Source organism: Diadema antillarum, unplaced genomic scaffold (assembly GCF_040938485.1).
Source record: "Diadema antillarum isolate AM-2024a unplaced genomic scaffold, OU_Dant_1.0 scf00000145, whole genome shotgun sequence".
In the NCBI taxonomy this organism is placed as follows: Eukaryota; Metazoa; Echinodermata; class Echinoidea; order Diadematoida; family Diadematidae; genus Diadema; species Diadema antillarum.
In genome coordinates, this window is record NW_027271034.1 from 1,280,741 (window position 1) to 1,308,036 (window position 27,296).

The 27,296-nt window shown below is 37.4% G+C and overlaps 1 protein-coding gene across 5 annotated transcripts in view; it reads right to left on the reverse strand.

The window, feature by feature from the left end:
- Positions 1-27,296, reverse strand: part of LOC139721562 (1-phosphatidylinositol 4,5-bisphosphate phosphodiesterase beta-4-like) — a 193,997-nt gene that overhangs the window by 8,814 nt on the left and 157,887 nt on the right. For 4 of the 5 annotated variants that reach the window (XM_071632882.1, XM_071632878.1, XM_071632879.1 and 1 more), the window contains 13 exons: positions 22,019-22,099; positions 15,418-15,584; positions 14,327-14,386; positions 11,806-11,950; positions 11,218-11,302; positions 9,952-10,128; positions 8,719-8,821; positions 5,676-5,840; positions 4,644-4,743; positions 4,157-4,261; positions 3,675-3,763; positions 2,903-3,074; positions 1,996-2,102 (listed from right to left, as the gene is read on the reverse strand). In XM_071632882.1, coding sequence (XP_071488983.1) covers positions 1,996-2,102; positions 2,903-3,074; positions 3,675-3,763; positions 4,157-4,261; positions 4,644-4,743; positions 5,676-5,840; positions 8,719-8,821; positions 9,952-10,128; positions 11,218-11,302; positions 11,806-11,950; positions 14,327-14,386; positions 15,418-15,584; positions 22,019-22,099 — 1,556 coding nt within the window. The remainder of the gene's footprint in view (positions 1-1,995; positions 2,103-2,902; positions 3,075-3,674; positions 3,764-4,156; positions 4,262-4,643; positions 4,744-5,675; positions 5,841-8,718; positions 8,822-9,951; positions 10,129-11,217; positions 11,303-11,805; positions 11,951-14,326; positions 14,387-15,417; positions 15,585-22,018; positions 22,100-27,296) is intronic. The other variant, XM_071632881.1, reaches the window with a different exon arrangement.

Sequence of the window (27,296 nt, forward strand, 5' to 3'; positions counted from 1 at the left end):
TTTCAGCAATGAGCATTCAAATTCATTTCAAGCTGGCAGTGGAACCTTGTTGGGTATTCACGTTCGTGACAAAGCAACCAAGTTCCAAGTAAGTGCATTTAATTTAAATGAATCGTTGCATTACGTGAGCTTGGGGGTTTATGTGTGTCTTTTTTAATTTAGTTTAGAATAAATTTGCTCCATCATCAATACAGTTGCTTTGGGTAGGGCCTTTATCTGTTCATTCTCACGTTAAAGCTCATTCAGGTATAAGGGCAGCTCAACGAGCTCAACGCTACAGGCGCATTTCAAACGAGGATAGGGGAAGGTTGATTGATGCATTTGAGAACAACAATCAGGACTACATGGCCCTGGCAGACACGCTTGGAATAAACTGAGCAACTGCCAGGTCGATAGTAGCAACCTACATTGTATTTGAGAGATGGTCTATGTGATATGCTGCCAAGGGGAGGTGACAGACATCACAAAATGGACGATGAGATGAGAAATCGTCTGCAGCATGCCTAAGAGCTCATTTCCCTGATGACTCTACTACAGCTGAAGGCAGACCTCAAAGCTTCTTTGTCACAGAAACCGCCTGTAAGCACAAGCACCACAGCAAGATTCTTAGATGGAATGCTCATTACCATGAAGTTCACAGAAGATGTTCCCGACCCAAGGAATTCTCTGAGTTATGGACCTGGGCAGTGAATACGCGCAGTGGTTCATAGAGGAGATTGTGGCTCACGGTGTGTACATCAACAAGACGGGTTACAACATCTGGATGAGGAGATCATTTGGCAGAGCACCTCGTAGAGTTCCAGAAAGAAGGGTAGTACATGGGCAGCTTGGGAGACACTGCAACATGACTTTTGCCGTATCTGCCAGAGATCGGCCTCGTTCACTATTCCATATCGGAGGAAAATGAGATGAGGGAAACATTCGAGGCCTTTCTAGCCCAAACAGCTCGTCAATGCAGCAGGTATTTCCACTGGATGATTCCATCTTCCTGGTCTGTGACAATGCACGTCCGTACGTCAGAGCATGGCTTCCTGAAGGTCCCAACCCAAGGATCCAGCTCAGGTTCCTGCCACCGTATTTTCCCTTTCTGAACCCAACCGAAATGGCTCATTCGGCATTTAAGGCTGCACTGAAGAGAGTCCTTGCTCACCCATAATGGCAACGTCGGATTGGGGACCAGGAAGCTGCTCAGCAAGCAGGGATGAACCTACAACAATGGAAGTGTGAACTCATCTACCAGGTTGGGAGGATGAATGTCGATGTCGTCACGCAAGAGAAATGTGTCATCCAAGAGAAATGTGCGCAGTGGTACCGCCATGCTCAAGTCTACATGTCGCAATGTCTCGCTCGAAAGGAGTTCGAAGCTTGAAAGAACCACCCCTTCACTGCTTTAGGGATTTTGTGGCAGTAGGAAATGCAATGCTCACTTTTAGAAATTGAAAGCAAATATGTGAATTTGATTTGCCAGAATCAAATGAGAGTTCCCATTAATGAAATTGATTGCTTGGATTCTGAATTTGAATGCCCGAATATTTCTGCAGGCTTGCGTTGTGTGAAACTGAATGCTCAGCATAAGAACTTGAATGACATAAGTATGAAATTGACCAGGAAAACCTATAGAATCTTGTCTGTTGGCTTGTCTGAATCACGATATCACACAGCGTCACTACTTGTACTTCATGGCCCAGTTCAATTTGTTAATTTCATAAGGCCACATTTACAATGAAAGCATGGCTGCAACTGCACAACCCATATTTTCCTCTGGTAATCTTCCTAAATTATTTGCAATGCTGAGTTTGTGTACGTGGCAATTGTTTGATTGGACTACTGGGCATATAGGGATAAGCTGAAAACATGTAAACATGCACATGTACATATCATACACATGTACATGAATATGCAAGACATATATACATACATACAAACAAACAGACAGACAGACACACAGACAACCAGAGGTAAAAGAAAAAATACAGAGAAACACATGAGACTTGCTTTGGAATGTCTCTTGTTTAACGAGTCCTGCTCCTTCTGTTGCTTTTTTAACAGCTTCTGATAGGCCCGTTCCTTCTTCAGGGTCTCAGCTGTGATTGGTTGCATTCCTGGGGACAGAAAGGAAAAGTGAGACTGTCACATAAAATCATAACAATGCGTTCAAACGTTTGAAACATACGCTTGATTGCTATGAAGTGTAATGCCATGCAAGACGATCTGATATTTCAGATATGTGTATGTGCAACCAGTACACTGACATACTTTTAAAGGTATTTGCAAATACGTCAAGAAGAGCTCCAGTGCAACGCTAAACAGGAAATGATCTGGAATGTTTTAGTGTTAAACATAGACAACGCCAAGTGATTGATATCAATTACTGATACTTTCCTTTTTGCTCTTTTTTTTTTTTTTTGGCTATAGACAGCACACAAATAGTGCTATGTTAAGAAGGGGAATCATATCTTATCAAAAAAGCATATCTAATGGTACAGCTGCATAATGCTACCAGTCTTTAGTCCCCCCCCCCCCCCCCCCCCCCCCAACGAAACTACATATAAGCCATCCAAGAGTTTCCAAAATGCTTTAGTCTATGGTTGATGATTTAGGGTGAGAAACCTGGGGTTCACATGATGTGTTTCAGAATTGTCTCATGCTGAATTGCAGACAGCGAAAAAGTTGCGCTCTAACACTATGACACTTAGGCCCGTATTCTACCGCAAACCGAGGTTTAAACCCATTTTAGACTCAACTATGGTTTAGCTAGGTCTTAAGTTTAATTTTGTATTCTGCTAGCGAGGTTTAGTTAAACCCAAGTCTATTCCAGGTTTAAGTTGGTACTGTAATAGTTCAGCTGCTCATTTCAGCATCATGGCTGTCACAGACCTGGTGCTAATACTCTGCCCCTCACCTTTTTGTTTCTCCTTGCCATCACACTTGCCCATGAAGTTGGAGCCCTGCTTGAGGGGTGGGGCACCCGGGGTGAACCCCCCAATGACCGGGGTCTGGCTGGTGGGGGTCTGGGGGTGCCGCACCGTTGGTCTCTTCTTGCTGTTGACTGTTGGCACCTCACTGATTTCATTCTGCACAGGGGGTAAAAGAATAAATTGGGTTGATGGATGACTGAGTTCATCAGGGTGGTAGCTCTTTAATTTGAAAAGTGTCTAAATACATTATGAGTGGAAAGCAGGCTTGTGATGTATCAAGTCTTTGGGATATTCAAACTTCACCTCAGGTGCAAAGAATTAATAATTTGCCATTCCTCCATGTTCTAAATCACATCAATGTTATGCAAATGTAATGAAACACTAACCACGGACAAAATTCAGAAAATTCTCTAGCGTTATGAAGGCATGCATGTCTTTCAATCACTTACATTTCAAATTCAGCTGTATTCTGATAACAGGACACAAACTGCATTCTTTTGGAAGTCAAATCTGCTGATGGCATTGGAGTTAAGGAAAAGGCAATCAAAGGACATAGAAAAGTTCCTAATGCAATATGAGCAAAAAATATCCCTTTTCAATACATTCTCCATATCACAGACTTTCATGAAAACAAGATAAGGTATTCTGTCTGGGAATAAATATTGAAGTGGTTTGAAACATATCATGTATTTCTGTATAAGATGGTTTTACATATGCAACTATGTTTCTCTATGTTTATGATAAAGTCTTAGTCACCTCTTCAATGCCCATGGACTGTAGCTGCTTTGCTCTCTTCTCAGCTTGCGATAGGTATAGTTGTGGATCAGAAAGCGCATCAACAAATTCTGAAAGGAAGTTGGAAGGAGAAAAAAATTTGATTGAATCCAACACTAGTAAAGGAAATGTGAATATGACACTATCACAACTGAAAATAGGGGTACAAAATACATATACAAATAACCATATAATTTTCACGTTTGCAGTAAGGTTTTGTCATCTATCAAGTTCCTTTTTTTAAAAACTATTATTAACACTATGCCTAAACCCATCATATGTCATTCTAAAATTCTTAAAAATGATATTCATTAAATATCTACACTAAAAACTTTTGATGCATGAGTAGCTTTTCATATGTCTTTACACTTTCACCTAAAAAAAAATTACCAGTATCTTTTGTGAAGTAAATGAAAAGATTTGAAAGGTGCTGTATGTTTTTACTTCATAGTCCTGTGACTTACGTGTTAATCCATCAGGGACGTAGGTTTTGAGCTGGATACAGCAGAAGACAGTGGGCAAGGAGAGGGGAAAGTTACCCTCTGTGCGCAGCGAAATATGCCTGTAACCTGCAGAACACACAAACAAACATACAACCATAAGAGAACATAAATGCGAGGACTCGGTGGTGTGAGATTACTCCGTTTATACATGAAATAAACCGATGGGTGGGGTCCAAAGTTCTGCATCAGGACCCCCAGGTCAATTCTGAAGGTAAGCTCTTGCTCAAGTTGGTCTTAACGACCTTTAAAATTATGTACCAGATGAAAAAAAATTGCTACTTTCATCCACCAATTCTCTCATACAACACCTGCAAACAAACTACCACAAGGGTGTATGAAGAAATCATGTAAAGGGTGTCTCAATGTCAGGTCCAAATGTTGTAATATCTTGCTGTTTCTGATACAAGGCAAAGTTTCCGTTATGAGACATTTGGTCTGGTTGACTCACCTGCCTGTAACCCATCCAAAGGAAGAATTCGCTGCCCGATTAGTTTGCCCCCTTCCTCATACACCGCTATCCTCAGGACCGCAAGATCCGGTAATACCACCTGTTAGCACACATACACACACAAAAAAAAAACACCAACCAAACAAACTCAGAACTGTGATGCTTTTACTACAGTGATTTATGGTACTTGGTAGCAAGAATACATTGGTATCATATTATGTTTTTAGAATAATGACAGAAGAGCAGAGTCTGAATTGATGAATGTTTTACAATGTCACTTCTGGACAGGATGTGGAATCTAAATATGAAAGATCTTTTCGTCTGCAAAACGGAAATTGTTTGTCAGCTAGTGGGTCATGTGTAACTCTTGAGTATTACTTCAAATTGATAATAACAATGATAATTTTCACATATTTCACTGTATCAATGATATTATGAACTTGTTTCTCTCTTTTTTTTTAATCAATATATGGCCTGGTGTTGTAGTATAAGGATGAATGAGACCTCTTGCTTAATAATTTGGAATTACATCCAAAATGACAATACTAATGCATATTGAACTCATAGGATGGTGTAGTGCCTTATTTGAAATCATTATGTGGGTCTGAAATAGGAAATATGCTTTAATATTGCAGATTTGATATCAAACAAGACAAGTCCAATAACCAGGCATGACAACAATGTAATACTATCAAAATGAACTACACAAAGTTCATAAGCGGTCCAAAGAAATAAATTGAAGGCATCAATAGAAATAAAGGGTAAGTTTATCTTGTTTCAACGTTTGATCTGTAGGCAACTTACAAAAAGGTTTGACATATGCTATTTCCCTTCCACTTACCATCTCAGACAAGTGCTTTAAAAAAAAGCCACCATAAAATAAACTGTAGAAGGGATGTAAAAATGGAATGGAAACCTTTTGGGTCCTTATCTTATGGTGCCATACCGATTTATTACGAAGAGGAGGATCCCTAGATGTACTTTGCATGCCACTACTTAATAGGGAAATGGCTAAAGCAAAAGACTTCTCACTTTTCTGAATACAAAGGGTTCCTCATTGTAGACAGGATTGAGTCCATTGTTGGGCACGGTCCTCGTCCGGTGTTCTCTCCGTATCGTGTCCGTGGGAAGACCGTACATATCCACCTCTACGTAGGTGCCGACTTTCTTGTCAGACAAGAACTGGCCAGAGATGACCTGGCATGAGGCAAATATAGTGTGAAGAAAGAAAAAAATGGATATACACAATTTCTAATAGCCAAAAAATATTTTGATTTGGACAAGTGCTCCATGTATGGATGATTTCTCAGAAACCTGGACTATCTCTACCCTCCCTCTTAGTCTGTAAATAGATATGAAATCAATTTCATGTCACTGAGATACCATAAGAGCTGATGCTTTTGCGCAGTAATTCTCAGCGTGAGTAATTCTTAGCACTCGGCAGAGTTAGATGAATTTTGCATAATTTTAATTCCGTGGAATCAAAACATAAAATGATTTTACATGTAACAAGCAAAAAAAATGTATTATTTTATTTTCACACTAGTTTTTAATTACGCCAAGTGTGAAAAAATATCCACACCACGAAAATGTCCACTTTAACAGTAAACATAGAGATACTGGCTCTATGAGTAATTTTTCGAAGTAAAGAGCCATAGTGGCTGCTCCTAAAGTAACCTGAAGAATTTGACTGTTAAATGAGGTATGTGTATGTATGCTATATGTTACATATTTGTAAATTTATAAACTTATTTGGGGATAAATTTATCAAACATTTGCATCCATTGAGGAAGAATAAGTGTGGATCTCTCTCTCTATCTGTCTATTTATTCATACTCATGAATTCTGTTGTAACTGGTACATACATAAAACTGTGAGTACCTGTAAACATAGATAAAGAAAATGGGTTGACACATGCTTCAGAAAATGTTTAACATCTCCAAAACTATGAGAATACAAGGGTGTGGGCAAATGGCCATGATCCCATTCTTTGGATTCCCCCTGGTATTTTCTTTTCTTTTTTGTTTATTCATTTTCATTATCAACACCAATGAATACAAGTGTACAAACATATCACGCAAAAGTACTCTGTTGTACCTCTTGACACATAAAACATCCCTTGATAATTTCCAGGTGGATATTTTCCATCTCTAAGCTGCTACATCATCAGACTAATCAGACTAGCCCTGACTAATGGACAGACATATACCGTCAAGGGGGGGGGGGGGGGGGGGGGGGAGAGAGAGAAGGAGAGAGAAAGCCTGACTAAAAATGTGTAATCCCTCCAACATCCCAAATGTGGCGGTATACACAAAACATGGTCTTGAATACATGTTTAACAATTTCACAAACAAACTTATGAGCAGGGGATATAATGTGGCAGGCAGAGGATTAAAAGCTGTAAACCTGCAAACACTGTCACACGGAGGAGAATGTGATGTGATATGAGAAACTGATATTGAAGAGACTAGCTAATGTCTATCAAGAAAGAGAGTTTGGTAAAGATTAAGCAGACTTGTCTACTTTAGACGCTCTTTAGGATGTCTACATCCATCTACCATGTGGGTGGGAAAGCATAAATTATTCCCATTTGTTTTTATGTTGTGGGGTACTCTAAATCTAAGTCCACTTATCCTCCTATCTCTTGATCTCTTTCCACTTTGTCTTATGTCCTTCTGCATCTCTCCTCCTCCTTCTCCTCAATTCTCAATTTATAGTTCATTTCCGTCTCTCCTAACTACTTGTCCGCCGTTGCTCATTTCCTATTCTCAGAATGGCAAACCTTCTCCCACCCTCCCCCCCCCCCTCATTTCTCCTCCAGCCTGGAACATGATGCTACACTTGCCTCAGTAGATAAAAGTTGATGGATATTACATATGAATGGGATAATGTGACCATAAATTACGTGAGGGCTGTCAGAGACATAAGAGGAAACAGTCAGGAAGTAGTTGGTTCCTCCCTCCCTCGCAGTTAAGCAAGATTACAGCATTACCGTGACTCATGCGGAATGCAGCGTTCCCGAAAATTATGTCACTTAAATTGCTGCTCATCCAACATTCAGACAGAAAAGGGACGAAAAGGTTTTGTGAAACTACTTCAGTAATTTGCTTCTGCTATGCATAAAAGCTGGGGGAAAAAATGTCTCACGCAGGATTTGGCAAATTTTGGATGAAGTAGGAAGGGTAAAAATAAAGCCCAGCAGCCTGGAGCAGTCAGCATCAAACCCAGGACTCTCCAGCAGTGATGCTAAGATTTCTTTTTTCTCTTACTGAACACATTAAAGGGAACGCAAACCCAAAGAGCAATGTGGATTGAGTAAAAGCATTAACATTAGTAGAACACATCAGTGAAAGTTTGAGGAAAATCGGACGATCGATGCAGGAGTTATGAATTTTTAACATTTTGGTGTTGGAACCGCTGGATGAGGAGACTACTAGAGGCTATGACGTATGAGTGGACAACAATATTAAGAAAATATAAAAGGAATTCCACAAAAATTTACTTTTCTAGCAAAATGAAAGAGTACTTGACAAACCGTTTTCAGAAAGCAGGGAGAATAATTGCTACCCCTAACATATGTCAGTATCAAGTTGATGGAATGTGTAATTTTCATGAAAAATGAATTTTTACTAAATTCCCCTTATATTTTCTTTATATTGTAGTCCACTCATACGTCATAACCTCTAGTAGTCTCTTTACCCAGCAGTTCCAACACCAAAACTTTAAAAATTCATAACTTTTGCATCGATTGCTCGATTTTCCTCAAACTTTCACTGATGTGTTTTACTTATGTTACTGCTTTCACTCAACCCACATTGCTCTTGGGGTTTATGTTCCCTTTAAACAGAACCCTATTAAACATTATTTTTACCTGAGAGGACTTAATTAACTTAATTACTTTTTCTCTCACAGCACATCCTGTACACAAGGCATGTCAGTTAACCACAAATCTAGGAACTACATGGACATTGCAACTGATTGACATGGACATTGTGCACTGAGTGGACAATAAATTGGCTAATAAAGTAAAGACATGGATTCTTTCAGTAGTGAAAGGACAGACTGGTAAACTAACCTGAACTGAGCATGTTGCTGCTATGACACCATCAACAGGTGACTCGGAGAAAGGATCGAATGTCCTGTCTGGTCTCCTCATAAAATCTGGCTTCAGTAAGTACCTGTATCACACACACACACATGAAAAAAGGCAACATAACCTTTTATAGCAGGTTGTAATGATATGATATGCACGATGGATCCATATTCAAAGAAGACATATTCAAAACTTTGAGTAATCAAGCTCATGGTAGTTGAGTAATTTTATCTTCTAATGAATCAAACGGCCCCAAGTTGAGTCATGTGACTGATATCATTTCAATCTGTGATGGAAGCAATGTTTTCCCATCCAAGAGACCAATAGTCATGATGTCATGCTTTACGATTTTAGAGAAAGTGAGCTAATACAGAATGCAGGGCAGTGGTAGGTAATGATAGAAACATTGTGTGTCATCTGATGAGTTTGTAGTAGAAAGGATATTGATGACTCTCAGACTCATCTCCATAAGCAATCATGACTCTCAACTCATTCCCCTAAAGTCATCACACAACACATGGCAAGGACTCCACCCACACAATCTGAAAGTGAACAATTTCTGATGGATGGAAGAAAATGAATATCCTTTCCTTGCACGAATGGGCTTACTTCTCATGTTACATCAAATATGAGTCATCAAAGAAACTCACCAATATCCTATTTGTAATTCCATTTTCATATATCACTCTTTTAAAGGGTACAAAAATGCATCACAGCTTTCCATATTATGTAAATGCAGTCCTAGCCTGAAATAAAAGAGTCTTCATGACCTTCTTGAGAGCACAAATTCACTTCTTATTGTTTCATTCATTTTGTTAGATTCACTGTAACTGGTGTATTCATTTTGATCCATATTTGTGCTTTGCTACTTAACATTTGTTCATGGCGTAGTGTATTCTGTGACACTTGTTTCGAATTGTACAATTTTCTACCTATTTTGTGGATACAACTGACAGTCAAGGTTTTTGTGTTTTGTTTTTTCATCAATGGATTGTGCACTGTGTGAATACATAAATAAAGGTATCTAAATGAATATACATTGCTGCATGTTGAGCCAGAGACTACCAAAGTATGAAAATTATGCTGCTATAGAGGAGGGAGTAAAACTGTTCTACCAATTCTACTCTTTGATAATATACTGTAGTGGAAAGGAGGAAACACTTTATGTATTGCAAGCACAATGAATAGGAAAAAGCAGTAATACATCTGACTCACCCACAGGAGCCATTATACTCAAATTTTCCCTGATTGAGTTGCATGCCGATGTCGGGGGACTGAAAATTGAGGGCGACCATCTGGCAGCCAGCGTTCCAGAAGATCTGTGGCATGTAGTTGCTGGAGTCATAGCGCCCACCTTTGGGGTAGATCCTGCTCATCTGACGTTTATTGTAACTGAAAGATCACAAAGTTAAGGAAGAGACCCAACATTTTTGCACAAATAAAACAAGAAAGGACCACCAAGGACAATTTTGATGACTTTATTACTATTATCATTATCTTTTTTTAGTGACACTGCTTTTGATGAAGTTTTACATCAGAGTAAACCAGTACATCTTATTAGTTACTTTAGTCTTTCATAACAATGTCGCTGAAACAGCCCTTGAGGGGACAAATTACAAAATTCTTGTCAGTCATTTGTCAGTACACATATAATGCACAGGCTTGGGTGCATCTCTGAGAACTGAACTGAATGAGTTTACTTTGGAATGGTTTAATACACAACATGCTGTCAAGTGGGTTCTAGACTGTTTCAAAAGTTAATGAGTACATCCAATCCCAGCAATGCTTAAAATAAGCCTGTACTGTATGTCCTCCCAAAAGAACTTACAACGGAACCCTCCGCAATGATAACTTTAAAAGCAGTGAATCAATCCAAATGCAATTTCAGGGTGTGAAACTAGCACTCATTGCTCACATCATACAGAAAATCCCATCTGATTTGCTTCAGTGGTCAAAGAGAAATGAGTAATTCTGTAGAGCATGTCAGGAATCTCTTCCCTCCAAGTTCTGGCTATTGTGTTCACACATTAATATGCACTTCCAAGAGCATCCAAACTTGGAAGAATCAGACTCATGACATTCTTTACAACAATCCACATTTCTCTGTGACCGCTTACCCAAATTGATTGGGGTTTTCTGCGAAATAGAGCTAAGATGTTATATTTTAAGACCCTGAAGTAGCATCTAGACAGTTTAATCATATTGGGAGTTATCACTGCGAAAATCTGATTTTAATTTTTTGGGGGACATACTGTACAGCATGGTTTCAGTTTCAGTTCAGTTTTATGGTTAATGTAAAAAGAGTAAAGAAGAATGACCCCCCCCCCCCCCAGAAAAAAAAAGGCAAAATTCAACTGATTTCTCATGCGGCCGATAACATGAATTCATGCATCTATTGAAAACACTGCAGTTATCAGATTTGGACAAGTCTGACCAGTGCTTTCAGCTTATCAAAGTCTTGTGTGGACGTTTAAAGGATACTTGACAAACTCTATGCACTGCGTCTTGATGTAGCCAAGTCCTACAGACTCGTTGAAGGACGACATGTTGAAATGTAGATTCCTCTCTGCAACCAAATCAAAGAAAAGAATGAAAATTTCAAGATGTAGAGAGTAGTTTAATAGAGATGAACATGGAAAATATTGATTCCACATTCACAAGCCTTACCCCCCCTCCACCCAAGATAAGCAATATACAATACATTGTTAAATGAGTTGTTAATTCAGGCTAGATGGTAATTTAAAGCACTTGTGCAGGCAATTGTTTCATTTGTTTATATATTTTCATTAATATTGATCAGCAACATTTGTTTCATATCCAAATTAGGAGGATGAACCATCTCATATCTCTGGTTTAATCATAACTTGTTCAAAGAGAAATCATCAGGCAATCTAACAAGCACAGTACCCAAGGTGTGATGTCACAGCCATTCATTGCCATGGAAACTGGTTCTAAACAACCTCACCTGGCCCAAATATCTGTGAACACAAGTGCTGCTAACCATGACCCTTAATCCTCTTGAGGTGAATACAGGTATCGATCACACTGGACTTTTCTACACCATCCTACCTTCAGCAACATCAAAGCCCTGGAACTTGACTGGTTGTGCATAGTTGACGAGGCGAGAGAGGCAGGCATGGATATTGGTGGTGGCTCCAGTGTAGCGGTACTGAGCCACCACAGCAGCCTCATCCTCCTGTGACAACAGCTCTCCCTGTCGTCAGAATGCAGAGATGGAGAAATAGGGAAATAGAGAGATATATAGATAGACAGACATATGAACAGAAAGATACTTAGACAGATGTAGACACATGAAGATAAAGTAATTGTAGAAATATATGGAGATATAGATGACCACAGATGGATAGAAAGAAAGATAGATAGATAGATAGATAGATAGATAGATAGAGATATATAGATAGACAGATAGATAGAGATAGATAGACAGATAGATAGATAGATAGACAGACAGATAGATAGATAGAATGATAAAGACACAGAATGGATTAACAAATTGAAAGGTGTACAAATATTGCAAAAAATATGGTAACAAATACAAATATTGGAAGATAGAGTGAAAGAGAGAAAGACAGCAGAAGACAAATAGAAAGATAGTAAGGATAGATAGATAGATAGATAGATAAATAGATAGATAGATAGATAGATAGATAGATAGATAGATGAATACAGAGAGAGAGAGAGAGGGAGAGAGAGAGAGAGAGAGAGAGAGAGAGAGAGCAAAAGAGGGTTTAATCAAATGCCCTTTACACTATAGTTTGAATGTTCACATTTAATCAATGTACAAATCTATGGTAGCTGGGCATAATCAGTAAATGATTGCACAATTCATCAAATTACATGAAGGATGATATGGCATTACTTATCACAAACATTTAGTCATTAATCACAACAATCATGCATCATCAGCTGTTATCAAACTCACTTTACAATTCAATCCATTCATTTTCCTATTTCAATCAATACACGAGAAGCACTACAGAGTTTTGACACAGCAAAAGGCTGCAAGCAAATTTGCAGTATTTGTATTAAACTTATCTGCAATTATGATTACTATCTACTGTTCATAAATTCAGGTAATATTGTGTCTGTAAGTATCAAAACAGGTTAAAAAAATAAGGGGGGGGGGGGTTTGATCAAATCAAGTGGTATGTGTTACCAGAGACCAGAGGGTAATTACAGGATGACCTAGAATGCACACCCTTGACATTTTGATGCACAGAAAATTATGAAGAATGTCTGGATCAATGCTCACATTGAAATATTGACTGTATTTCAGTCTGTGATGTCGTAAATGAGTTCAACATCCTTGTCCCAATTCTGTGATGTTTTTGCTTTACAAATCAACAACAACAACAAAAGTGGTATAAAAGACCCACCAAATACTGCAGAGAGCAAGTTGACAACTTCTCTGAATTTAACCATGCCAATTCATTTGGTAACCTGTTTCTACACAATATTGATTTGCATTATGGGATAGTGCTCCTCAGACAAGTCAATAGTTACTGTAACATACAACTTTTTGATGAGAAACATCTTAAACAAACAAAAAAAAAATCTTGTATATCTGCATGTGTTAGGTTGAACCAAATTATGGTGATTCATTCCTCTCCGCCCGATAAAAGTCTCTATGTGGGTGATACTTGCTCTTCAAGAAAACTCTAAATGAACATGCCTTCGTCTAATACAGAATCTTAATCTTGTTTCATGTAAAAGGACAAAGAATTGTATATAAATCTCAAAACAGACCATATCACACCACATGTCCATACCATTCAAGAATGCTACACAATAAAACAAAAACAAGCCCAGACCCATACTATGTCACTCCAATTGTCATGCCATTTTCATCAGCATGAAAGGGTGATTTTGTACTCTAATATCTGATACTCATCCATCTTTTGAAATGATGCTACATTCATCAATACCACTGATAATTGTCATCCAAATATCAATATCTTGGGTACTCTACCAACAACGAATAGCTGTTTGAGGCTTGTGCACTCTCATGTCTTTGAGAGGTGAGATCATCACAACAGGCTAGCTTCTTGCTATGATCAATGACATAGGGGCAGAAAACTATCAGGAGGGCATTTCATGAAGCATTTTGGTCGAATATTTTTCTGACAAACTGTTACAAGCTACTGAAATCCTTGCATGTGATTGGCTGAGAGCAAATTTGTCCAACAACTCTGTCGGACAAAATGCTCCATGAAATGCCCCCAGAAATACACATGGCCTATCAGAGCAATATTCATACTCACCTGCTCTGTCAAATTATTAATTCATCAGAACATCAATCGTCATGCAATTATGCTTACAATTATTGTACACAGACATGGCACACAAAGGCCACACATTGGGAGAAATTTCAGTCACCACATCCAAAATTATGATAACATACATTACAGCAAATTTCCCCCCCCCCCAAGACATTTTTGGACATTTTTTTTTCCAGTAGGGTGAAATGGAGAGAAAAGGGTTGAATGCATATGTTGTTTTGAGGAATGACTAATTTTATTATCATTATTATTATTTTTTCATGAAATAGGGGCCAGACTGACAAACTCACAATATGCTGCAATGGTATCTGATCTCGGATGCTGCTACTGCTTGTCGTTCCTGAAGAAATCTGAAAAGAGTAATCGGTGTAATTTTTGCTTTCTTGTTATTGGCTGGCAACCATGACATGACGGTATGGTTTAGGAATTCCCAGACAGGATCCTGACTCCATTTGTTTTTTCAACCACCTGGGTGTTTCTCACGACCCAACCAATGACCTAATGCACACAAGATGGTCAAGAGTACTTAATGATACAGGTGTTTTAGCTTCACGGCAACGTTTTACAACAGAGAAAAAAAAAATAATACCCCCCCCCCCCCACCATCCATCCCACACAAACCCACACACTCAGCTAAATGAAAAATGATGCTATAGTGGATATTCCACATAGATTATGTGTAGGAAACTATTTTGGTTTGAAATCCGAACAGAGTGAAATCAGGCAGGATGCATGCATCACAGTCTGGGATCATGTACCAGTAAGCAGTGGGTACATGGACTGTAAGATCATGGATTGTGGACATTGCTGGCATGCTCCGAAAGAAAAGTACCAGTCCCAAATCATCACAACGAAATAAATACCCAGTATTATCAAATATGTCAGTCCAACAGTAGCATTCAAACTACTTGCACACTTCTGTACTTGGCAATACACAATTTTGAATATGACAAAAACGAATTGCTAGACAGACAGGCATCAAGTTCTCTGTACTTCAGAAAGTTCATAATATGACTGTCCTGAAAATTGAGAAGTCTTGCATGATGTACTCCACATGCTATACAAAATCATTTTACGTAAATTGGTCCTCTTTACATTGCTACATTATTGTATCGAGGATGTGCTGTTAGTATCATGCAGAGTGACAGCCACACACCTAACGATTTGATATTTGGCATGCCTTATGAATTAATAACAAAACATTGACACAAATCTTTACGCACAGAGAAAATAATCCATCTAATCTAAGTAATCATGATTATCTATATTAGAGAAAAACAGCAGATGACCTTCACTTTGTACTGTACACATAACTTGAAAGTCTATAAATGAGAACCGTGATGGGAGCCAGAAGTGGTCTCCAGTGGTCAAACTCTCTTACCTTCTTGGCATTAATCTTGACACTCATTGTGTGCTTGAGTTTGGACTCCTCCTCAACCACGCCGATGCTGCTCCCGCTGATGCTGCCTATAGAATCCTTGGAAGGGAACTTGAACTCGGGGTGAGCGTCTGTGTTGCCTGGTGGGGAAACAGCACCATCACTGTATCCTTCAGCGGCTAAGTCAAATCCAGGCCCGGGTTGTGGTGGAGGAGGGGAGGAAGGGAGGGAGGGAAGGACAGGGAAGGAGGAGGAGGAGGAGGTGGTGGTGGAGGAGGAGGATGGGGAGAGCAGGAGGAGGAGTAGGAGGAGCAGGATACGGGAGGAAGCCAGCAGGGGTTGGAGAGCATTTTTGTATGACCATGAGACAATAGGGATTGCCACCATTTTGGGATGATTGATGGAAGGACAAAACAAAGGAAGGATGAAACAAAGGAAGGATTGGGGGAAAGAAGGAAGGGATGATGTGGAAAATGTATATGAGGCAGGATGATTTTTTTTTCCAATGAAACAAGCAGACAATGTTTGGGGAATATGATGTGAGAGGTAGACAAATGTAATGATTTTTGAAAGGGTTGAATGGGTGACGATAAATGGGCAGGAGTTACATCATGGACAGGTGAATGAAAGGGAAACAAAATTACACCGGGAGGGAAGAGATAAGCATTATTGACATGACAGAGATACAAGTGAGGACAATTAGCAGACAAGTAGTGAACATGATGAGGCATGGTTCAGTTAGCACGAAGCATTATGGGATAATGGTTTACAAAAACAATTGAATGACATTTTTTTTTTAAGCAGAAAAGAAAAAAAAAATAACAGAGATACGAAAGAAACGAAGAAGAAGGATATGTTCAAAGGTTTGACATGAAACATTTTGTTTTGAGAAGACAGCAACATGATATTAGTAAGACAGAGAAGGAAAGAATGGGAGAGAGAGCGAGAAATATGAATATATAAGTTGAGACAATAAAGCAGACATATGTTAAGGAGCAGAATGAAGATGTAGTAACATGTTTGCAGCATGTAAAATAAATTTTGTAAGAAAGTTTCAGTGACAATGTCGAGTGTGGGATATAGGAGAAAGCGGGTGGCAGTGAAAGGGGTGTGGAGACAAATAACAAGACATAGAAACAAGTAGATTGGATAGAATAGCACATGATGAAACAAATGTAAAAAAAAAACAACAACAAAAAACAAGCATTTCATGGAAAAAAGATGAACAGGTTTGTTTTGAACAGTGTTACACAGAAATAAAGATGAGTGGGTGTGATGATTGGATGGGGGAAAGATGAAATAAAAATGATGTATGATAGTGTGTTAGCGAGATACACAATCATGCACCGCATCACACAATGTGTACATCAGATTGAACGAAGATCAATCCAAGATACATACACAGATAGAAACATACATAAATGAACATAACAACCCACACATACACATACACACATTCACACACACATATACATGCATACATACACACACACACACACACACACACACACACACACACAACCACACAACATCCCCGTTCATACGTAAGCATCCACAGAATATACCAGTTATCAAACACAGACACAAACATCCAAACACAATGCAACATCAAGAGAGAGCAACAATGTTTCAAGTAGGAACATGACACCATTAAACAAGATAGCGAGAAAGAGAGAGAGAGAGAGAGAATGAAAGAAAAACAGGCAGACAGAATGAGAAGAGAAAAGAAAGATAAAGGGATAGACAGAATGTAGCATATGAGAGATAAAACAGCAGAATAGATATCAACAAGAGTGAAAATGGAAAGATAGAAATATTGGACAAATTTCAGGTTGGATGTGAGATGAGAGAGTGAGAGAAGAGACAAAACAAAATTAATCATCGTGCAAAAAAAAAAATCAAAGTAAATTTGGGGATAACTATTAAGCTGTCTATTAACATTACAGGTACAAAACATAAACACACAAACATAGAAAGGTCTGCAAATAAACTGAAACATTTAATCATGTGATATTACAATGATGCACCATGTGCAAGCTGCAATACAAGAATGTTACTGTTATCATACAATTCTATCATCAAAATTTAAGATTCTGAAAGATTATATTTTCATTTTATCTGATCGATTGCTCAATCTCTATGGGCTGAAATGATAAAGAGTGTATTGGTTCTTCAGATTTGAAAAACTGCATATATAAAATCAGAACGTTCAGTGGAATTCATACATTACTGCAAACATTTCTCTTGAGATAGAAGAGCTGGGCTAAACTCATGCAAACATGTTTATTAATAAATTTCTGTAAACCAAAGAAATTATCATGCACAGTATCAAACTTGCATTTGCAGTAGTGAAATAATGTATAGTATTATTGATATCTGTTTCATTCATTAAAACTGACATACAATCAAAATAACAATTGAAGTATTTAAAGGTATTTTTTGATAGAAATTAAGCAGTAATGACTTTGATAAGATTGCCATAATCTTCTGGAAAATCGAAAACTGCCAAGTTTTCATGACGGAAACATATATGTTTCTGGCATCAGGTGGTAAAAATGATGAGATTTCTTCTGAAACATTCATGCATTTCTGAGCAATAAACATCATGCAATCAAACTAGCCATTGTTTCAAGCACAGCAAAGCTACAAACTTCAAGTCAGCTCAAATGTTGTTTTTGCATGCATACAAAAATTGTCACAGTGATGTCTAACAAAATTGCATAGGAGTTAAGGGACACAGCTTGTGGACATGGATGAAAGGTACTAGGGTCAAGGTCACAGGTCAAGGTTCAATATAAACCTTCTTTCCCCCTTTGAACCAAGGAAAAGGGTAGGGAGGGATGGGAGGGATTTGAGGTAATGACATTTCTGAAGGAAACATGACTCATAGCCGCAGAAGAGATGCAGATGTATGTACATTTTGCATTTTCTTTCTTAAAAAAAAAAAGAGATATATATATATATATCATAAACCCGTTGATTCTCTTATGACTATAACTATGGTATATATCACTCTGCATGTGGTAGAAGCTAATCATAAAACCTCACTTGAGAACCATATCAGTGAAAACTTTAGTACAACTGCCATGATGCTCAAATTCTGTAGGTTCTCAACTGAAGGATGTGGACCTGTGTGTTCAAATCTTTGAGTATGATTTCTTTCAAGTCGCCTTCCACTGAAATAATTTTGGCAGAAAATCTGATGAGCTGGAAACTCCAGTTATCCCCTTAACCTTGAAACACATGCTATATAACATACATAAACCTTCAGAAGCTTTGAGAAAGAAAACATTGCTACAGTATTTTTAATTTTAGAATCATTCCACTCTCAGTAATCATATTGGCAATAACTCCCATAATCTATGAAAATTCATTAATAAATACTCATTCTTACTAATACTTTACTGCTCTGGTCTGTGCTTAAGAAATCAAGAAGCAGTGGAATTTCACAGATTTGAGCACTTTTACATAAAACATTTACTGGTTACCATATTCTGAAAATCATGAACACAATGTATAGATATCAATGGTAGACTCTTAGGTACCAATCTTCAAGAACAGAAGAATTTTTTCATCACAAAGTACAGGCATTCAACACTGCTGGAGCTGGGTATAAGTAGCTTGGAATAAGGAAAGAGAAAAATAGTCACAAAATTAATGTGGCAGCCATACATCCTACAAAATTAATAGAGTATCAGAACATGGCTCTTTTGGCTTTAATATATTCATTAATTTTGTTTTTGTTTTGGAGAATGCACATAGTGATATGATACAATACAATGAGTGATAACTTGGCCTTTTTTTTTTTGGAAGCCTTGCTTTTGGCTAAGGATGGTCCAACCCCAGCAGTGTTAAATTGGAATGACTAATAAATTGAACAATAACACTGGCTTCTATTGTCGTATACCATATATATATGAAAACATTCCTATGGCCAAAAACTTGTTAAACAATAAAACCAACCTTTGTACAATTATAGTGACCTCATACTGCACATGAAGAGTGGATTATCAACAATCTAACAAAACTTAGTGGTAATGTTAATAGATAGTATGACAGAATACACTCTGCAAAATTGTAAAGACATGCATGAGAAGTGAAAAAAGACAGAAAGAAAAAAAAAATCAGCATAATTCAGCCCAAGGATGGACCCTTTTCTCTTCTCAGGCTGTTCAAGAACTATTAAAGCTGCACTGCATCTGGTGATAGTGCCTGAGTTATTGTGGGTCAACATAGCAATGAAAAGTGAATTACCAGTCTTCTTTAGATGATAAGCTATACATGAAATTGATTGAACATGTGAAAAGATCAACATACATAAATATCAAATATAATAAGAATGTTCAATGGCACAACCATACTAGAAATTAAATCCTACAGAGAGGGACAAACAGACAGACAGAGAAGTATGTTTATATTATTGCTGATGTCAAAGAAATTTGTAAGGTCAGACAAACAAATATTGCAAGGATGAATGAGCTTCTGACAACATGCATGGAGAGGCCGAGAGGTCCAGAATCACCAACAAGAAAAGCTTCCATTCACCAGCTCAAGTTAACTTCTTTTTTTTTCTCTCTTTGGCTTTGGAGATTCACTTGGCAAGCAGCTTGCAGAAGCAAAAGCAGCAGTGCTTTGAAGGTTTAAAAGGGGGAGGAGCACTTACACAAAACAAACTAAAAGTAATCTACGATGACGGCACTATGTAGTCAAATTAAACTGGATGTATCATGCATGCAGCAAACTCGCAGCAAAAACTCAAAATGATCATCTACAGCAAAATGATGACATGGCATGCGGGACAAGATAAGGTTGTGTCTCCTTCTCTCCACTTCTCCACTCAACAGACAAAGCTCACAGTAAAACAAAAAGTAGTTTTAGACTGACTGCACAATAATTATCACATATCACTTCACATCAGTTCAAACCATGTTGCATACCAAAAGTTATGTACGGATATGTCAAATCTTCTGAAGAGTTTCAGTCACGAGTCATTTGCCATACGTTCCTCTCGGTAGTACATAATCTATTCATGGCATGTTGTTGTTTCTTCACAGATTTTTTTTTCACAAATTCTACATTAGTCATACATCAAATGGATTCAAATGCGGTGCTGCAGAAAATTATTAAGTTCAATCAAAATACTGTCATGGTCATTTGAAATGTACGTCAACAAAATGTTGTGTTTCTTTCCTGGGTGGTGGAAAAATAGGCTAACTTGAAATATGCAAACCCCCTAATGACCCAAAAGACCCAAAGCAAAGAAGTCAGATTTGATTTTTTTTTCCCCTTCTTCATGTTGTGACTATTATCTATTGTAACAAAACTTGCACTCACTCAATGTCACCATATTCATGATTTATCAAGCTGATCTATATGAACAATGAACAATGAAACATTCTGATGGGATCAAACATAACAGCATATCTTGTGTTATATGGAGGATGGTTAAGAGCACATTCTATGTGAGACTGACTTCATAAATCTGTAATCTAGTCTGAGAGGTTCTCTTTCATCAAATTATTTGGAAATAAACTACAAAAAAGTATGCTAAGCACCACTCATGTCAAAGCAATACAGGCTCCGTCTAATGAATGATGATTTCTATCCTTAAATGGCCATAAATTATGTTATCCTTTCACTTTCTGGATTTAAATTGTATTACTACAGCTACACATTGAATTCTTTTTTTTTTTTTACTATATCCAAATGTTTACTAACTGCACATACAAACAAATCATGTTGAAATGATTTACATTACATCTGAGTATGTTTGATATATATGAATTATTGCTACTGAGCTTTACTATGTTTCTTGACAGTTTATATTCTACTAACATCACACTGCTTATTCTAAAGGGGTTTATCATTGTCCTTATTGTTATCACTATCATCTATACTGTTAATATTAGTAGTGTAATATCCATATCCATCCATTGTCATACCAGTTCAACTGGTACATTCGTGTAAGGTATTGGTATTTTGACTTGATGTACTGACAAACCCTCCAATTTGAAATTTTGTTTTGTTTTGTTTTGTTTCAACAAAAGAGTTAGCACCCTGATGAAATTTGTCATGAATGTCATAAACTGTCTTACATGACAGGTAAGTAAAAACAGCATCTCCTATTTTGTTTTAATCCCTATAAATAAAGCTTTGACTAGACATACAATTGAAAAAAGTCTTTAGAGCTATCGTATGTGCAAGATATTTCCTGGTCAAGTTTTATAGTGATTTTGAATAGAGAGAATGATTAGCTCAAAATCTGTGCTAAAGGACACACTCATGTGGTAAGTGGTTAACAGTGCAATAGACTTCACCCATGCTCAACAAAACTATCAGTGCAAAATAGCAACTAGTCCGCCTGCTTTTTTTTCTGCCCATATCCTAGATATCCCTAGCAAATTCATTTTGCAAACCTTTTAGAAAACTTATTCCTTTCTCCCAAGAAATGCAGAAAGCACCAAAAAACAAAAACAAAAAAATGAATAAGAAGTAGTAGCAGTAGTAGTACACAGTAGTAGCATAGTGAATAGTGAAAGTCAGTAAATAATTTACAAGTAGCAGATATACATGTGAAATGGATGAATTATTGACAGATATGTACCGGGCAGCATGGCTTTCCTAAGACGGTGCGCTGTGACAACCTGCGGGGGTGGCATGTCATCGCTTCCTTCAGATTCACTCTCTATAAAAATTAAATCGTTGTAACATAACATGGAGAATCACAACTAGTGAATGAAAGGGATAGGCCATGGTGGGTTGTTTTTTTTCACTCTCCTTACGAGGTCAGGTTGGAATTCAGAACATAAAAATACATTGAGATACAACCAGACATTGCACTTTGTCGTATTAAAGTCACGACTGATGCATTTACAAGGTATGATATTGCAGTCAACACACAAAGAATGATAATTGTTTCAGAACACCACTGAGAAATTTGACATCTGTATACAACTGAATTGAATTACCTCTGAGGACAGAAACAATTGTTCAGATTCTTTACAAATAAACATTGTATATTTAGCCTCTTCTTTGATAGCTGATGTAAAAACAATAATATGATTATTGCTCAATTTTCAGGCACATAACTTTGATGAATATTACTTATCAAAATACAGAAGACTTGCTCTGCTACCAATTGACTAGATATCATTATCTTGAACAAAACGGATTAATTTTAGAATTCAGTAACAAGAAATCAATTACCTAAATAATTACATCATAGTTCATGTGTTACCAAATTAATATTACTGCTATCATTTCTTTTTTTAACTTAAAAGTCATACATGAACTTGGCTGTCTGTAAATAAGGATCAGGCATATTCACTGATAGATAAATCATAAAGCTGCTGTTTGTTAAATAATAAATCTAACATGACATAGCTGTGAAGTATATACAAAGGATGAAAGACACAAATGCATTTCAAGTCTTATTACTGGCCACAAATAAATTACTTAAATGCTGTAATTGTAATAAGCCCATCAAAGAGAGACGTGAAGGAAATGGGCAAGAAGAAAATATAACCAGACAAAAAGAGAGAGAGAAAAAAAAATGCAAGGTACATGTATGAGGTGCAATCAAAGTCTGCCCTGTTACAGAGTGAGCAGGGCACAGCATAGCAGGTATGGAAAACAGTGGCATATGGAGTGTCGCGCCCCTTTGAATATCGCCTTTTGAGATCTTGTAACATACCTTTAGTGACAATATTTGTTCTTTCTATTCATACATGGTTTCATTCTGGACTTTAAGACTTAGGATAGCCAGGCTATTAGTGAGCTTTGGTAGTGAGTGCTAAAAGGACACTCACCTTCCTTAGAGGAGCAAGTAAAGTATTCCAGGGAGCAGCATTGGAAGAATGCTGAGATAGTGCACATATCAAGCAAATGGATGTATGCATCACAGGAAGTGAAGATACGGAATATCACTGAAGATTACAATTGGTCCCTGATCTCGAGGAGATACAGGACTGGATGGCCCCCATCTATGATGAAGAACTCCTACAGTGAGTTCACTCTGGGTTCAGCCTTCCTGACAGATCTCACAAACACCTGTATTAAACCAGAATCATTCTTCCAGAACTGACTTCTTTGTTGTTGATTTTTTTTCCCCCTCCAGTTATCAGCTCCTCCACAGAAGACCACTGTTCCTTGAAAGGTTCTTCACTCAAAGCAAATGCAGATGCCTGTAAAAGTCTTTCAAACAACTGTAGAACCAGTTCCCATTGATGTAACCAATAAAAAAAGATGATCACCAGGAGGATGCACGATAGTCTTTAAATTCTTATTTTCATCATCTGATGATTGTCCCACCATGGAAGGAGACCATTATCCTATGAAGTTCTTGTGATGCTCTTGTCTGAGCGATCAAATCAAAGTCTGTTGCTAGGACATACCTTTCACTGACATTTTGCTACATTTCACTTACATTCAATCACATAGACTATAATCACCTGAACAGTCCACAATAGTCTACCATGACCAATACTTCAAATATGGATGATCTAGCAGCACAATCACTTAAGTGGAGTTAGTCCAAGGGTAGTTGACCTCAAGTACAACCTAGAAGCATGCAGACTTCAATAATCAGGCCAGTCTGACAAATAACTTCTAATACTTTGAATACAGTGTACTACCACAAGTATAAGAGAGACAGTAAGAAACAGCAGCCTCATTATGAGTTCAAAGTTTGCCTTGGGTGGACAAGACCAGGACCAAGACCTTGATTTTAAGAATCCCGGTAGACTATGGTAGCAGTAGCAGCAGCACTCTTTGGTTAGGCACTTTCTCCTCATTGCACAGCCCTTCCAAGGGGACTTCACACTGACGGTCCCATGGTTACTTGCAAAATAGGTACTAAATACTTTTTCACGACAGTGCCCACGTAAAGTAAGCACAAACTTGAAACTATTCCAAAGCCTTATCCATGAAGGTTATAGCTCTTGGATGTCCCTAACGATCATCCTCTCTGATGGTATTAATGTGCTGATTACAGATCACAGTTATCTCCACTCTGGAGCCCCGACCAACAATTTGTCACCCTGCTGAAGCGATAGAGCTATTCAGAGCATCCAATTGTAAAATTAATGCATCACTAGTCTGCTTCACAAACTAAGACATCATTTAAATTTTTTTGTTTCGTTTTTTAGACAAATACCAAACTCAGAAACGATAGTAAAGGCTAACTCCGAAGGCTCGTCAAAGATCCAAACATTTTGAAATGTTGTTCATTGCACAAGATAGACATACAATTGTAGCAACACTTTGATTGCACCTCAAACATGGTAGATATTAATTCCTAAAGAGTCACAAAAAGAAGTAATCATGAAGTGGAGCTGGAAATATGTCTTTTACATGACAATTTCAGCCAATCATAGACAAAAAGAAAAAAGTGCTATGAAACTATCATGCAACAATACATATAAATTTGGCTGCCGCATGAATATAAACATAAGACACTGTACTGCCTCTACCTGGCCAGTCTGATAACATGCATGCTCTTTGACCCATCAAGCTCTAGGGAAATTTTTGCAGAAATTTTTATCTTGCAATCTTTAACTTAGCTTGGCATCTGGGAATTCCACTGCATATCTTATACTGGAGAGAGATTACACGGAACTGATCACCTTCATTAATTTGGCACAAAATCGAAAAACAATAATAAAAAACAAAAACAAAAACAAAAACAAAACAAAACAAAAAACCCAGATAAATATTTGCCATTCGAGAGAAATCAAGAACTTTGATCTCATAAATTGCACTGCCATCAGTTATGAATTTAGCATTCACAAGGCTTTTAAAACTTTTGCAAGTGAAAAGAAAATTGAGTATGAAAAGGATCACAGAACTTGACTGAAAGAGAACTTCCATACTCTGCCCAATGAAATGCCAACAACAAATACAAGTTGTAGTAATAATTATGAAACCACAGAAATGTGACTCCTGGGACTTGGTGGGTTAAAGGAAGAAATGCTGGCAAACCTTGAGGTTGCAAACTTAAAGGAAGAAACGCTGGCAAAACTTCGAGGTTGCAAACTACATTGCAATGCTCAGTTGCACCAAGTCAGCAGCTAGTAACCAAGTGTATCACATACGACAATCTTGGGCCCATTTCAGTCGATGAAAAGAGCTAATTAATAAAGACAGCGATGACCAAGTGGTATAATACACTGGCTGATAACCTTCCCTATGTACATTGAGTTTGCTATGCTCCTAGTAGTTCACAGAAAAGATAAGTTAATGCAGTACCTTAAATTTCTTGTCTGTTTTTATAAATTCTTCTTTTGCAAACAAGGTAATATGCAGCCTTACTGCAGCAACATTCAACATCCCTGAAACAAAAAATGACTACCATTTCCTGTATTTTTCTAAGTTCCTACTCTTCATCCATTTATTTACTATGAAAAGCTACATGATTCCATTATTTCAATACTAGATGTACACTGTAGACATGCACAAACCTGTAGTACTGGCTTATATATATTTCACTGTCACATGTTTTGTTTTTTGTTTTGTTTTGTTTTTAAACCATGTGTGATTCAGCCTGTGGTTCATTTTCAAACTGCATTCTCACAAACATGTTGTCAATCCTTCATTGATACAGGGACTTTTGACAGTTATGATCGTATTTACAAGATCCAATCAACCCATGTTATTTTATCCATTTCTAAACCTACACAACTTGTAGCAAATTTTCCTGTCATGGAAATTACTGTAATCAAACACACAGAGAAAAAAACAGTGACTCTTCTTGCAATACTGTTCCATTACCGCATGCACGGGGCAAAATGATAGTTGATATACTTATGATGCCAGGACTGTATATAGCAACATATCCCCTAAATAACTTCCTGATAGATGTGTCACCTGCATGGCATACTGTGTCATGGCCTAATTAATGCTACCTCACTGAGTGTTTCCCCACATCAAAAACACATTTTCTACAACTTCACAGGAAGTACAATGTAGATGCCATCATTCTGAAATATAATGTAAAGCCATTTCTAGGAAACAATATTCCTATCATTCTTTACTTTGCATCTTTCTTCCCAAGAAGATTACGAAGAAGCATTAAATCTCAAAAGATAATGAGTAGAGGATGATATAGCCAGCAGAAGATTCTGTTAAAATGAATCAGAGCATACAATAACAACGTAACCCCCAATAAAAAAAAAAATCCAACAGGAACAAGCCAATTAAGATATATATATATAATATATATATATATATATATATATATATATATATATATATATATATATATATATATATATATATTATTTGCTTTCTGAAGAGAATTACAGTTAAAAAAACTGGCCTTCACTTCATGAATTCTTGCCACAGGTGATCCCTTTGACAAGAATTACTCTTACAGTTTGCAGCACTTTCTGAAAATTAACTAGGATTGTAAAAGTCATGCCTGAAGCACAACTACTTGGGGAAGGCTTAAAAAGCTCTTTTAACATTATGAATTAATTTCACATTCTACTAATGTACACCCATATGTCCAGAACTCTAAATCACATAATTGTTGTGTACTATGCTTCAAGAAGGAAGCTACGTAAGGTTGGAGTGGAAAACTTGTAAACTAAATAAATCCCTTTACAAAGCTCACCTTAACAGAACTTCTACAAGACAAAATTCAATTCATTGCAATACTGCTCTAATTTAACAAAAATAAAAAATAAAAAAAAAATAAAATGTGATCCCTTGTTTAGTGCTGTAATGGGATTGCTTTGAGAAGAGGTGCTTCAACATGATCTGAACATCATGAAGTTTAACACTAATGAATTCTCACCTCCCCAATTCCAAGCTGACTTCCAAACAAAGATAGAAATATGGGAAGGTAGCTTAAAAATATTCGTTCAACATTTCTTGAGGTATTT